Here is a 15,190-nt window from a genome sequence, read left to right on the forward strand (position 1 = left end):
CCCCACCTCCCTCGCACCCTGACACTGCAGTGCCCTGAGCGAGGACCGAGACCCGGCGTCCACCGAGGGCTGCCGGGGGTCAGGGGCCTGTCCAGACTCCACCCGAGCCTACTCTCGCGTCTCCCGCAATTCCTGCCTGTTCCCGGCTCGGGCTTTGCGGCCGCTTGGGCTTGCACCCCGCGGGGATACGGGTTTTGCCTCCTTCTCGGCCTTGCAGCGCGGGAGAGTGGATAGGGGCAGCCCGGGGCTGCGGGATGTCGGGGAGCATCCGGGCAGGGGCTTGCGGGCGCGGGTTAGCGCCGCAGCGGGAACGGCGCGCGCGAGGCCGCAGGAGCGCGCGGGGCTGGGGGTCCGACTTGCGCGCGTCTCCGCAGGTGCCTCCGGCCGCTGGGAGGCGGGAGGTACTGGCTGGGCGCGGGAGGCGGGCTGGGGGCTGCGGAGCTGTTTGCAGTCACTGGCTCGACAAATGGGAGCCACACGGGGGCGGGCAGCCCGGTCCCGGCGTCTCTGGGGAGCGCACAACCTTGGCACCAGGACCCCGAGCCCCTCTTACGGGAGGTCCGGGGTCCAGAGGTGCGCCTGCCCAGGCATGGGGTCAATGGCTGCTCCCCTCCGACGCGCCATTTCCCAAGGGAGGGCGGTGTTCTCCGGCCTGGCGGTGCGGGGACCGCTGCGGCTCTGGGCAGAACCCCTTCACGTGGATGGCAATCGCCTCAGCTCGCCGGCTGCCTGTCTTGTCTCAGAGACGAGGCGACAGAACGCACACCCCGCCCCCATCGGTGCCCCGGCGCTGTCGCCCCAGTCACCTTCCTTTGCCCTTCTCCGACAGCACCACGGGCTCGCTCGCTCTCGCTCTTGGGAAAAACTGAGGAAACAAGCTTGGTTCCCGGAGCCAGCGGGGACCGTGGCTGCCAGAATCTTCAACAGCTTGGAAATCCTATCACCTTGGTTCCCTGAGACTTGGAGGTACAGGTTTCTGTGTCTGTGCATGTGGTTGGGAGGGATGTCTGCTGAGAGAGGTGGTGGTGTAGCTGCCCGGGGGGACCCAGCCCAGAGGCCTAGAGGACATACAAGTAACTAAAAGACATGCGCCCTTTTTGGCTTTGTGTGGGGAGACATAGCAAACCTTACCAGCTACTCACTCCTTCCCTTGGGCAGTTTCGAAATATTTCTTACAAGCCGGTGCCAGAGAAGAACACTTTTCCTGGCAAGTCATTACATTTCCTGGGACAATCTCCAGTGCGTCTTTTGTTCTGGCTTTGCCCCTTTGCTTGCATGGCAAGAAGACACATGTTTTGCTTGTGGCAGGCAGACTTGCTTCATTCTAAGTGCCACTAGCCCCCGCATCCTGGCCTTGGGCTGCCCACTGTACCTACGGATTTTTTTCAGACCTGTCTGGGAAGGGTGGGACCGCAAACTTCCGGTGCCTGGCCCATTGTAACTCAAGGCTGTACTCTTCTCTAGTCCTGTAGGCTCCTTCATCCCTCTTTAGGCCATTGTAGTCATCTCTGCCCTTTGCTCCTCCGAGAGTTGAGCACCAGACACCCTAGAAGTGATGATGCAGACAGCCGGCCTGGTAAGAGCCTGAGGCAGGGGTTGACAGTAAATAGGAAGTGAGACTAGAATGAGGAAGGAAGAGTTTGTCACAGATTTTCTCCAAGTCTGCATAGGAAGCATCCCCTATTGACTATGTAGGAGTTGGAGCCTGAAATCTTATTTTTAATAAGCTCTCCATGTGATTATGCCCACAGAATTTGGAAAACCCACTGGTGTAGGCACTTTGGCCTCCCCTTGTCAGGCCTCATCAGCCCAGGATTCATATTTAGTGATGCATGTTTAGAAACTGACATTTACTTAATTCCTAAATGGCAAGTATATTAGGATCTTCTAAAATTCTCACAATCATCTTTTGTAGGTATTATCCCATTTTAGGATGAATCTCAGAGGATCAGCTTTGCAAGGGCTGGTAACATGGGAAGAGACAGAGCCCCAGTCTCTGATACATATAGCCTGCTGCCCCTTCTGAGCATGCGCTGGTCCCCTTGTGGGCAGCACAAAGACAGGACGACCTGGGGCAAGAGTGGGGGCTAAATTTCCAGCTTGAAACCCATTCATTAATTTCCACCCCCCTTGCTGCCTTCTCCCACCATGGCTCTTTATGGGAGGGAACACCAATCCTATTTGGAGGTGGAGTAAGAATCTCAAGGGAAAATAACATTTCTTTCTGCATGCAAGGAAAATGGGGTAGCTTAGAGAAAAAGAGCCACAGGAAAGGCCAAACCTGCCATCTCAAGAAGGCTTTTAAAATACCTCAGCCCATGTGGCAGTACCATGGTTGATACCACTCAAATCAGGTACTCAAAACAGAACCCTACTCTGTGGGAAGCTGGTATCCAAGAAGCAAGGAAACATAAGAGAAACATAAGAGAAAGAACACAGGAAGATCTAATTAAGTTCTGGTGAGCAGGTGAATAAGAGGAGTGACTGGGAGTTCTCCCACTCTTCCTTCCTGGGCCTCCTCAGCTCCGTGCACCGTGCACCCGGGTGGGGTGGGGTGGGGGAGGCCGGACCAGGTGAGTGCTGCAGCCCTTTCAACCCCAGCATCCTCGCAGGGCAAGCCTTGGCCTGTATACACAGGACTGCGGTGCATGGGATCCACTCCAGACACTTTTACTCATAATCACTGAAATATAATTAACTGAACAAACACTGTAGGGGTGTCTTAACAAGGAATTAAAAAACTAGACTCCGAATGGGAGAGATGTGTGGAACAAATTATTGGTATTTATGTAACTCTGAATAGGTTTGATTTTCTTCAGTAGGAGCTGACAGCTGGCTGACAAAAAAACTCATCCAGGGAGAGAAAAGACATAAGTGAAGTATGAAATTTTGAATAACATTTTCAGGTAACGTTCTATTTCCATTTAGAGTGGGTGTCTAGAGGGGCAAATGTGGTTATTTGAATTGCTTCATTTATCAACAGAGATTTTTTAATAGGGCTCATAATGCTAAGACCCAGTGCTTTTTTACTTCTTTTTTCCTGGCTTCTAGTCTCCTGCTAGCAGAGCAGAGATCTGGGAATTCCACCATTCAACCTGTAAACTCTCACTTTATCCCCTATTTTCCGGCCTTTCTGATCTATCTGTTCAGAGAATAAATCTTGTTTTCTTGCCTAGGATAGTAGTTGTCTACTTGGGGTGGGAAAAGTACCTGGGGGTCCAGTTGATTTGCCCAGAGACTTCGAAACATCCTGTCAGCCCTATACCTCATTGCCACTTTCTGTGTCAGGTGGGGCCTCTCAGCACTAGACTGCCCGCGGCCTGTGGGTCAGCTGGCTCCCTTGTCGTGGAGCCACCTCCTGTCCTGGGAGCTTTCTGGTGCAGCCTCTGCTATGCTAAGGCAGTTTACCATGCCACCATCCCCACTCTGTTTCTAAAGCTCGTCTGAAATTGCTCATCTGATGAGATACATCTCTCCTCCAAGTTTTTGTGCTTTAGAATATATATATATATTTTTTAAATTTTTAAGTAACTAAACTGTAATTTCAGTGAGGTCTTGGGAGTAGAGAGAGGCACTAAAAGAATATAGTAAATATGCCATAATGAATCATAAGTGACGCTAAAGACATTCTAATTTTAAAATAAAAAGCAATTTGTCTGGCTGTTTAATAATTAATCTTATGCTGAAATTATTGTATTTGGAAATTATAAGGAAAATACATTTAAGGCTATCTGTTTTTTTCTGTATTCACTTAATAGATTCCATTTATGTTTACAAAACATTATTTGTAGATCTCTAAAAACATTTTAAATATTGTATCTGTTATTTAAGTAGCCTGTGAATTAGAGACATGATAAAAATAAAAGAAGGCTAAATTCTGAGATAAAATTTTTAAAAAGAATACACTGAGTAGTAAGGCATAATAGGAAAGTCTTTTTCTAGACGCCTGATTTCATCACCTCATCCCACCCCCTTCCCACCTTGAATGAAGGTTAGATCCTTGTCATGCGACGGAGGAGGGACCCAAGACTGAGAGGCTGAGAGATCTGACTATGGTAAACAGCTCGTAAATAGGGAAATCAGGATGGAAATGTGGGTCTGTCTGTATCCCGAACTTTCGCAGTAGAACTCTTGTCTATTTGGAAGATGTAACTGAATGTGGGGATTATTTATATGCTATAGAATAACAAAGGGTCTGACTGAATGTTAATACAGTATCAGCAGTGGGTGCTCAGTGAGGATGTTTCACAGAATGAGAAAGGAAGCAGAAACATTCCTGAACTAGGATAACTGTAGGCTAGAGAAGTGATCTGCATCACAGGTAGGACTTAGCTCTATGAAGAGTAGATAAATTGAGCTTCAATTTCAGCATTTTTGATGTGCAAATGGATGACCATGATAAAAGAATTGAAAGAGAGTAAAGGCATAAAGACAAGGGTGTTATTACAATAAGGTACTGAATAGGAAACCAACATGTAGACAATAAAGTATCTGACAGCTTTTTTTCTCTGTGAACTTTAATTTTAAACAATTTTAGAATTGTTCTATTAAACGTGAACAAGGGGCTTTAGAAGTCTTTTTTTTTTTTTTAAGATTTTATTTATTTGACAGAGAGAGAGAGACAGCCAGCGAGAGAGGGAACACAAGCAGGGGGAGTGGGAGTGGGAGAGGAAGAAGCAGGCTCCCAGTGGAGGAGCCTGATGTGGGGATCGATCCCAGAACGCCGGGATCACGCCCTGAGCCGAAGGCAGGCACTTAACGACTGAGCCACCCAGGCGCCCCTTTAGAAGTCTTTAAAATGAGCAAAGGTAAGGCTTTTTTGTTGCTGGTTTTATTCTAGACAGTTCTAGAGGGGGTATGCCTACATCCACAAGACAGATTCATTAATTGCCAGTAGCTAGTGGTGCCATTGCCCAGCTTCTTCAGAGAGCCCTGGAGCCCACAGCACCTGCCCTTTCCACAGGACCACAGTGGGGCCACTGCCCCCCTCATTCAGCCAAGCCGGCAGCACATTGCCAGTTACCCTTCTTTCCCCAGAACCTTCTGACGTGAACCTTGGTGAGAGAAAGTTATGACAGAAAGTGGTCAGGTTTAGCGTTGTGGAGAAAGCCTTTACATGAGGGTGGGTGAAAAGATTTCAAAGTCTTTCCAAAAAATTCTTAGAAGACTTTTTTTTTTTTTTTTAAGATTTATTTATTTATTTATTCAACAGAGATAGAGACAGCCAGCGAGAGAGGGAACACAAGCAGGGGCAGTGGGAGAGAAAGAAGCAGGCTCATAGCGGAGGAGCCTGATGTGGGGCTCGACCCCAGAACGCCGGGATCACGCCCTGAGCTGAAGGCAGACGCTTAACCGCTGTGCCACCCAGGCGCCCCTTAGAAGACTTTTTTTAAAAACAAACAAACAAACAAGACTGGCCCCAACACTAGAAACTACATGAGAATACAGTATTGAAATCTACAGGGCGCTTGGTTGGCTCAGTTGGTTAAGTGTCTCTGCCTTCAGCTCAGGGTTCTGGGATCGAGCCCTGTGTCTGGCGGGGACCCTACTTCTCCCTCTCCCTTTGCTGCTCCCCCTGTTTGTGCTATCTCTCTCTCCCCCTATCAAATAAATAAATAAAATCTTTAAAAAAAAATCTGCTATCTGGCAACTTGTTCTCATTTGAATATGTTTCTCAAATGCCACTTTTGGTCAAAGGTGTTTTTATGTGATTGATATTGTATCTCTTCTCCAAATGTGATTACTAAATGGTTTCTATATTTGATATTATATTCCAGCTAATTTCTCTACATCTTCTTGCTTTATTAAACACATTAGTATATGAAAAGTGCTAAAAGAAAGTTTCTTTTGCAAGCTCTTTTCAGATGCTTTGCATTCAGAATAGACCTCTGTTGGGACCCAAGCTGTCAACCAATCCTAAATTCCTAAGGTCCCAAATTACAGGTATGCCTGGCTTTGGAATAGCATTTATAGAATGTTGCACAGGGGGACAAAAACGCAGCATTCACTTTCATTGTATTTATGTATGTATATATTGAATAGTTCTTTGCTTAACATCACGAGTGATACTCAAGTAGAATGAATAAGTATATTCTTTTGAATACTGCCTTTTGGAAGCTCACTAGTTGAAACGCCTTGAAAGTCTAGGTATAAATACTATTGATAATACCACAAAACTGAATGATGTTGTAAAAAGTTACAACTAATATGGCTCTTTTAAATTTTAATTATGGAACGGGGCTCCTGGGGGGCTCAGTCTGCCTTCAGCTCAGGTCATGATCCCAGGGGCCTGGGGTCAAGCCCTGAATTGGGCTCCTGTTCAGCAGGGAGTCTGCTTCTCCCTCTTCCTCTGCCCCTCCCCTTTGCTTGTGCTCTAACTCTCTCTCTCTCAAATAAATAAAATCTTAAAAAATATATATAGGTACTGTGTTAAAAATTTTTTTAAATTATGGAATATATCTCACATAAACAGTATGTTCTTTTCTGTATACAGTTCTATTTTACCAAAAAAATAGATGACTGTCATACAGAAGAGTATGTGAAATTTGTTCTTTTAAAGAATAATAATAAAATGGACAAGTGTATACACACCACCCAGATTAGAAACAGAACATTACCTGAACCTTAAAATAAAAACCATCCCCCACCAAAAAGTAACTTTCTCTTGACTATTGTGTTAATCATTCCTTTTTTTAAGTTTCCCACTTGTATATGATGCTTAAGTAAATTAATTGTTTATTTTTGGAAAACTGGGTAGCAAGCACAAAATTAGTTGAATAAAGAGAGGTCTATATTGCCAATATTGCTAAAGCTGTCAGGAGAAGGTGAGTTTAACAGTCCCTGGATCTGGAAGTGGCCCAGCATTTTTGAGAGCCCCTTCTGAGCAAGGAAGTCCTGGAAAACATGGGGTCACAGAGCTTCTGGCAGCGCTGCCGTGTGGCCCAGGTTCTGCATATCCAAGGGAAATGAGTGTTCAGTCTTTCTCCTAAGCTCCCCATGCTTTATCCCCAGGTCTGGAAGCAGGTCAAAGCAGGACTACTGAGCAGAGCTACACTAAGTGGCCCTGGCTGCCCCAGAAAGCAGAGCGTGGAGGAGGGAGCTGAGACGAGGTCAGGACAGAGCACATAGAGATAAAAGCTGAGGGCAGGCTCACCTGGGCATTTGGTTCTCACTTAACAAGATGGTAAAATGACAGTATGATCTCAGAGATGATGTTCTGTGCACGTCCATTATCCTGACCCCTTACTAACTTCCTGGGGATATTTTGTACCACTCGTCTAAGATGATCGCCAGCCTCTGGTATTTCGTTTCCTCTTTCTTCTTCTACCATTTCATCTTCGTAGATTATATCCTTCAGTAGATTCTTAAGAGTATCTCAATTCTGGGGGTGCCTGGGTGGCACAGTGGGTTAAGGGCCTGACTCTTGGTTTCAGCTTAGGTCATGATCTCAGGGCCTTGGGCTCTGGGTTCAGCATGGAGTCTGTTTGAGATTCTCTTTCCCTCTTCCTCTGCCCCTCTTGCTCATGCTCTTTCCCTCTCTCTCAATAAAAATAAATAAATAACTCTTAAAAAAAAAAAGAGTATCTCAATTCTTGACTGATGGTTTGGCTAGATACAGAATTCTAAGCTGGGAGTCATTTTTCCTTCAGATTTTAAAAGACATTCCTCCATTGTCTTTTACTGTTGTTGATATATCTGAATCTACTGTAATTCTCGATCATTTAGCATGTGACTTAATCTACCCCACCCCCACCTCCAGCCCTGTGCTTATAGAATCTTCTTTACTCTCAGTGTTCCTTGAATTACACCCATGTGCCATGATCAGGGTCTATTGTGCTATGTTCTAATTGACACTTTCAATTTGGAAACAGGTGTCACTCATGAAATTTTTCTTGATCTCAGTCATCAGTTCCTTTCCTGCTTGCCCCTTCTCCCATCCCCACTATTTTGTCTTGCCATAACTTCTAGCGGTTAAATGTTGGATTTCCTAGTGTAGACCGCTAATTTTCTATTTTTTTCCTCTATTCTTTTTTTTAACTGTTAGAGATTTTATCAACATTATCATCTAACCCTTCTATTGAGTTTTGCAGTTTGTATGGTGTTTTTACCTTTTGAGAACACTTTTTATGATCTCTGAATATTATTTTTCATAGAATTTTATTTTTGTTTCATGGTTACAACATCTTATATCTGAAGATAATGAGCTTTTGAAGTTTTCATCTTCCTGACTATTATCTGTCTCCTCCAAGTTGCTTTGTTTCTATGTGTTCTGGTCTCTATCTTTAATGTAAAAGGCTTTTCTATTTTGTTTTGTTTTTTATTTTGATTATCTGCTCATGATTAAAGGGCTTGGATTAAAAAGCTGATGAGAAGCCTTGAGCACATGGATGAGGCTTGTAATCCTTAAACCACACTGTAGGATGATCTGGGTGGCATGTTAGGGAATCCCCGTGGTTAGTACTCTTAGGTATTTTCTTTTCAGCAGGTTAGATTCTTGAGAGAAGCAGATAGCAATATTCTGCTGCATAAGGGTATAGCTGCCAGCTTTCTTGGAGTTGAGTTGGGGAGAAGGCTCTGAGTCCCTTCATTCAGTGACCAGTAAGCATTCAGTCACTTACTCCCCGTTTTCTTGTCCTCAAATACGTCAGTTGTCTTCCAGTCCAGAGACCCTCCATTTCACCATTTCTGAAGAATAAAGGTCTGGACATCTCAAGTGGGAGGGCTAATATCCTATCTCCTAGTGGCTTGGAGTGGAGGAATGACCTGAGGCAGTCAAATTTTAATGCACATATCAATCACCTGAGGATCTAATTAAAATGTGTGCTTGAATTCAGTTGGTCCAGGATGGAGCCTGAGATTAAGCTTCAGGTAATAGTGGTGCTGCTGCTGGTCCAAGGTAGGATCACACTTTGGCTGGCAAGGACCTAGGGATCTAACCGCTTCTCCTGACGCTATTCACCTCATCTTCCTTATTTTAGCTATACTCACCACCACCACCACCACCACCACCACCACCACCACCACCACCCACCCAGTTCTAGAACTTCTGCTGTTACTGCCTCTTGCGAGGAGTCTGCACTGTACATGGGCTGAGTTCTCAGCTTTATCACTGAATGATCTGAGACACAGCCTTCTCAGGTTGGCTAAGTTGGTTAACACTGGCCCATCTGCTTTCTGGCTTCCAAAACATTGCTGTTGTCTCCTTTTCCTGCTATCCTTGTGAATTTATGTCTTTTTTTTTTTTAAAGATTTTATTTATTTATTTGACAGAGAGAGAGACAGCCAGCGAGAGAGGGAACACAAGCAGGGGGAGTGGGCGAGGAAGAAGCAGGCTCCCAGTGGAAGAGCCTGATGCGGGGCTCGATCCCAGAACGCCAGGATCACACCCCGAGCCGAAGGCAGCCGCTTAACGACTGAGCCCCCCAGGCGCCTCTGAATTTATGTCTTTAAAAAAATTCTTGGGGGCCTGGCTAGCTCAGTCAGTGGAATGTGTGACTCTTGATCTCAGGGTTGTGAGTTGGAGCCCCATGTTGGGTGTAGAGATTACTTAAAAATAAAATCTTGGGGGGTGCCTGGGTGGCTCAGTCGTTAAGCATCTGCCTTCAGCCTAGGGCGTGATCCTGGGATGGAGCCCGGCATCTGGCTCCCTACTCTGCTGGGAGCCTGCTTCTTCCTCTCCCACTCCCCCTGCTTGTGTTCCCTCTCTTGCTGGTTGTCTCTCTCTCTCTGTCAAATACATACATACATACATGCATAAATAAATATCACTTTTTTAAAAAGTCATTAATTAATTAAATAAAATAAAATCTTGGGGCACCTGGATGGCTCAGTTGGTTAAGCATCTGCCTTCGGCTCAGGTCATGATCCCAGAGTCCTGGGACTGAGCCCCTCATGAGGCTCCCTGCTCAGTGGGGTGTCTGCTTCTCCCTCTCCCTCTATCCCTTGTCCCTGCTTGTGTTCTCTCTCTCTCAAATAAATAAATAAAATCTTTTAAAAAATAAAAAATAAAATCTTAAAAAATTTTAAAAATAAAAAATAAAAACTGCTTTAGTTTCAGGGGATTGATTGCTCAGGAAGAGGCAAAATTAAATGTGTGTGTTCTGCCATATTTACCCTAACTATAACCATCTGCTAAAATATTTTTCTAAAGTTTCGTTATGTCAGCATAAATAGAGCCTGATTTATGATATATAACTGCTATTTTAAGCCTCTAGGTTTTTGCACAAGGAACATTCTCTCCTTTCTCTTCCTACTCTGTCTGCCTACCAAACTCTTATGCAGTCTGTAAGACCCAGCTCAAATGGCTGGCCTCTTTGAAGCCCTTCAGTCCCCAAGCCACCAAAGCCTGTATATTCTCATGACTTTAACTCATAACCAGCTGCTTATATCGTACTGCTGTCAAAATTTAACCAAACAGTATGTGACCAACCCCATCCATAATCTAGTGTATGATTTAAATAATGAAATCAAGGAAAACGCATAATCACATGTTCACCATTCCCATCTCAGTGTGAGTTCCAGACATTATGTCAGGTATTTTAATGTCCTGTATTTCGACTGATTTTTCACCCTTTAAAAGAAACAGAAATGTTCCTCAAGGGGTGCCTGGGTGGCTCAGTCGGTTGAACATTTGCCTTCAGCTCAGGTCATGATCTCAGGATCCTGGGATCTAGCCCCACGTCAGGCTCCCTGCTCAGTGGGAAATCTGCTTCTCCCTCTGCCTCTCCCCTCCACTCATGCTCTCTCTCTCAAATGAATAAATAAAATCTTTAAAACAATGTTGCTCAAGTTGAAAATCTAGATAATACTTGCATTATTTAACTCAAGAGCACATATAAGTATTTTGACACTAAGAAGTTTTTAGATTAATTGATTCAGTTGCAATTACACAGAATTCTGGAAATTTTGCTTAAAACTACTGCTTAAATCTAGTTAGATTTGCTTAAATCTAGTGTTATTTTAAAAATATTTTTCACAAGTAGAAAGTAAGTGGATTGTTGTTTAATTAATGTGGAATTTAGGGAAGTACTAGGTTGGTATTGTATCATAAATATTCAATGAAGATTTTGAAAGTAAATTTTAGTGTGTAATTCCCTAAAGGCTGTTAACTAATCTAAAATTTCTTTAATTTAGCAATTCACTATTTTGTTCTGTATTTATTAATAACATAATCTCATTTTTGTCCTGTTACTCTACACATACATATTTCAGAAATTATGAATCGTAACATGAATACAAATTGGGATTCTGGCTAATCTTTTGTTCTTCATATTCTTTGATAACCAGGTATTGATTCTGACTTTTGAAAATGGATGAAGGTGTAGAAATTTCAAGTGATGGGAATTCCCTCATCAAAGCAGTCCATCAGAGCCGACTTCGCCTCACAAGACTCTTGCTAGAAGGTGGTGCCTACATTAATGAGAGCAATGACCGTGGGGAAACACCTTTAATGATCGCTTGTAAGACCAAACATGTCGATCACCAGAGTGTCAGTAAAGCCAAAATGGTTAAATACCTGTTAGAAAACAATGCTGACCCCAACATACAGGACAAATCTGGGAAAACTGCTTTGATGCACGCTTGCTTAGAAAAAGCTGGTCCTGAAGTTGTTTCCTTGCTCCTAAACAGTGGGGCTGATCTCAGCTTGCAAGACCATTCTAGTTATTCGGCCCTTGTTTATGCTATAAATTCAGAGGATAGAGAAACCCTGAAAGTTCTACTTAGCGCTTGCAAGGCAAAAGGGAAAGAGGTCATTATCATAACAACAGCGAAATCACCCTCTGGTAGGCACACTACCAAACAGTACTTAAATATGCCTCCTGTAGATATAGATGGGTGTCATTCCCCAGCCTCCTGTGCCACTCCTTCAGAAATTGACATAAAAACAGACTCGTTGCCACTTTCACAGTCTTCTGAAACTGAAATGACACTTTTTGGCTTGAAAGGTCTGGAGCCCTCAGGAAGCAGTGATGATACACAGGACCCAGGCTCCCCTATGAGGAAGCCTGCTATGGCCTCTAATGGGCCCAAGCTACCCCAGGCTCCAACCTGGATCAAGAGTCCTCCCTTATTAATGCATCAAAACAGAGTGGCCTCCTTGCAAGAGGAGCTCCAGGATATTACTCCAGAGGAAGAATTATCCTACAAAACCAATGGGCTGGCACTTTCCAAGCGATTCATCACTAGGCACCAAAGTATTGACATAAAAGACACTACTCATTTGCTAAGAGCCTTTGATCAGGCCAGCTCAAGAAAGATGTCATACGATGAAATAAATCATCAGTCATTTTTTTCAGAAGGAAGCCAGCAATGCATTGAAATCCCTGCTGACCCAGATCCAGACTCTAACCAGACAATCTTTGCTTCCACCTTAAGAAGTATAGTTCACAAAAGAAACTCAGGGGCAAATCACTACAGCTCTGATTCCCAGCTCTCGGCTGGTCTCATCCCTACAACTATAGAAGATGGCAAAGCACTTATAGGAAAGAAAAAGATCTTCTCGCCATCTCCTTCCTTGTTGTCAGGGCCCAAAGAATCAATGGAGAATATCTCAGCAGGTCCCTTGAGCAGGAGAAATCATGCACTTTTAGAAAGGCGTGGTTCAGGAGCTTTCCCTTTAGATCACAATATTACGCCAGCCAGATCAGGATTTCTGCCACCCTTAAATGTGAATCCTCACCCCCCCATCTCAGATATCAATGTCAATAACAAGATTTCCAGCCTCCTTTCTTGTGGTCAAAAAGTGCTTATGCCAACAGTTCCTATGTTTCCTAAAGAATTCAAAAGTAAAAAAATGTTGTTAAGGAGACAATCATTGCAAACAGAACAAATTAAGCAATTAGTAAATTTTTAAGAGACGGCTACAAGGCACATTTTGTTCAGATGTCTACATCAGAGAAATATAGAACCAGAGAAGAAATCTCAAATGTTCATCCTTTTAAATCTTGTAATTGGTTAGTCCATAATTGTTAGGGGTATCAAAATACACTGTGTATCGTACTAGGCACTGTGGACATCCAAATAATATGTAGTTTCTACTATGGAAATTCAAACAAAATTATAGCTATATTTCTCAAAACTTCTAATATTTAACAACCTTCATGTGGTCAAAGTTTTTAATTTAAACAAAAATCAGCAGAAAAAGAAGGTCAAATATTTTGGAGATGACTTTAAAATTTTTTTCAGGCCTTCCAGATATTTTATTTGGAAACACTGCATTCAAGTCAATAAACATTTTTAACATTACAAGTCAATAAATAAGATTGTAATTTTCCATGATTCCAAAAACATAAAAAAACACACAAAACAGTTCTATGATCAATAAGCCTATAAGGTATAAGGAAGGCATAAGGTGTAAGGAAAGAATGAACTAATTCTTTAAAATGTTGATTGCAAGTATGTGAAATCTAATTAAAAATTTAAAAGGCCAACCATTATAGTAGACTGGGCAGCTAATATTCACATTGTCAGCTTAATCAACGTAAAATAACCAATCAGAGTTTTACAAGCGAGTAATAATCTATGCTGAGTGTTGGTGTGCTGTTTTTTGCTTGGTTTTATTTTGTCTTTAATGTTATCTTATAGAATTCTTTCTTAATATCTTTTAATTCCTATTATTATTTTTGAAGTCTATCCATAGGTTCCCAAAAAGAAGATAAAGCAAAAGTTTAAAAGCATTCCTCTTTACTTATATCAAATTATTCTTGTCTTATTACAGACAACCAAAAACAAAAACAAAAACACAAACCTGGGGATTTATCACAAATGGAGACTGTATGCTTGCTTCATTTTAGAAAAGAAAAACTGATTATTACATTCTCTTAGATTAGCTAAAATTAAGAAAGCCAATAGAAACTTAATTACAAAATACACTAAATATTTGGTCAAGATTAAACAACCTCTCTTAATTTCTAACATATAATTATTAGACATTTATATAATAAGGATAATAAGGATAATTTCCTTAGTGTGACATTCCAATCATCTAGTATTTAGGACCTGTGAATAACTTCTAACAGAATAAATGAATACCATGCTACTATCAAAAAATGTTACAAAACGACTATATTATCTATATGATTTCAAAATGTGGTGTTTATATAAAAGAATCCTTATTTCCATCTAGCAGTTTTACACAAAGAATAAGTCCAATTATGCAGAACTGAGTGTATTAATTTGATGACTGTCATATACACCTTTCTTTGCCTTCTATTAGTAGAGGAGATCCTAACAATTGGCATGATGCTTTTCTTAGTAATTTGATATAAGCAAGTTGTAATGTACATGGTAATTATTTAACATTTTTGTGGCTTTTATTTGAAAATATAATTGGAGGTTGTCCATTTAATGTTTTGAAGAACATTCATGTAAATTACATTAGAAATATTTTTTGATTCAGAACTTAGAATTGTACCTGATGTTTATAGGTAGCTAAACCCGCAAGTTTTAATATTGAGAAAAGTGCCTGGCTTTCAGGTGTAAGGATACGGTTTGGAAGAATATGTAAATAGATTAGTTCATAAACAAAATGCTATCAATAAAGTTTAAATGTTATTTTGATTATCGTTTTTATTTATTTCAAATACTAATAAATATATCAACATAATCTCAAGAGAAATTGTGCCACATGTTACTTTGAGTAAATAGAAAACTAAGAGAGAATAACTTTTGTTGTTATTCTCATCCCAATATGCAAAAAATATTTAATAGGATTAAAATTTTGTTGGCCATTTTGGAAGAGCTTTTAGTCTTCTATCAATCCTGAAAACATTTTAGGAGCTAAGATTGCTTGAGTTAGGTAGTAAAACCATCCTATGGGACTTTTCAGTCCATCAAGTGGAATATATCACTGGGATCCCAATGGTAAGTCAGACGTTTGCAACAGGAGTCAGAAATATATATGTGTGTTATATTTTAACTTAACGTCAAAAGATGATTTAACTTTAAAGGTATGATGACACTTCATTCATTAGTTTTATAGGGACCATTCTTAGTTATTTGTGGCTAGGATTTCCAGAGTACAGCTAATACTGATTCACAAAAGGATAATTTGGGGGAGGACATAGGGCAGTCCTAGTTCCAGAGAGACAAGTGCTGGCAGTGTCCCATCCAAGAAGTGCCCAGGGAAGATGATGAACACCTGTCTGGCATATTCTTTGGTAGAGATGCACCCATCAGTTATCCAAGACCT

At 42.0% G+C, this 15,190-nt stretch overlaps 1 protein-coding gene across 2 annotated transcripts; it reads left to right on the forward strand.

Annotated features, from left to right (window-relative positions):
• Window positions 1–950: 950 nt before the first annotated feature.
• Window positions 951–14,559, forward strand: ANKRD34B (ankyrin repeat domain 34B). 2 transcript variants are annotated; one of them, XM_045796377.2, is made up of 3 exons: window positions 951–966; window positions 2,820–2,906; window positions 11,287–14,559. In XM_045796377.2, exon 3 carries the CDS (start codon window positions 11,309–11,311, stop codon window positions 12,851–12,853), a length of 1,545 nt encoding a protein of 514 aa, XP_045652333.2. In that variant the 5' UTR covers window positions 951–966; window positions 2,820–2,906; window positions 11,287–11,308; the 3' UTR covers window positions 12,854–14,559. The 2 variants fall into 2 exon arrangements, with proteins under 2 accessions (XP_045652333.2, XP_045652335.2); XM_045796379.2 differs by lacking the exons at window positions 951–966; window positions 2,820–2,906 and adding an exon at window positions 3,699–5,943.
• The last annotated feature ends 631 nt before the right edge of the window (window positions 14,560–15,190 follow it).

Source organism: Ursus americanus, chromosome 5 (genome assembly GCF_024610735.1).
Source record: "Ursus americanus isolate L20-20 chromosome 5, mUrsAme1.1.p, whole genome shotgun sequence".
NCBI lineage: Eukaryota > Metazoa > Chordata > Mammalia > Carnivora > Ursidae > Ursus > Ursus americanus.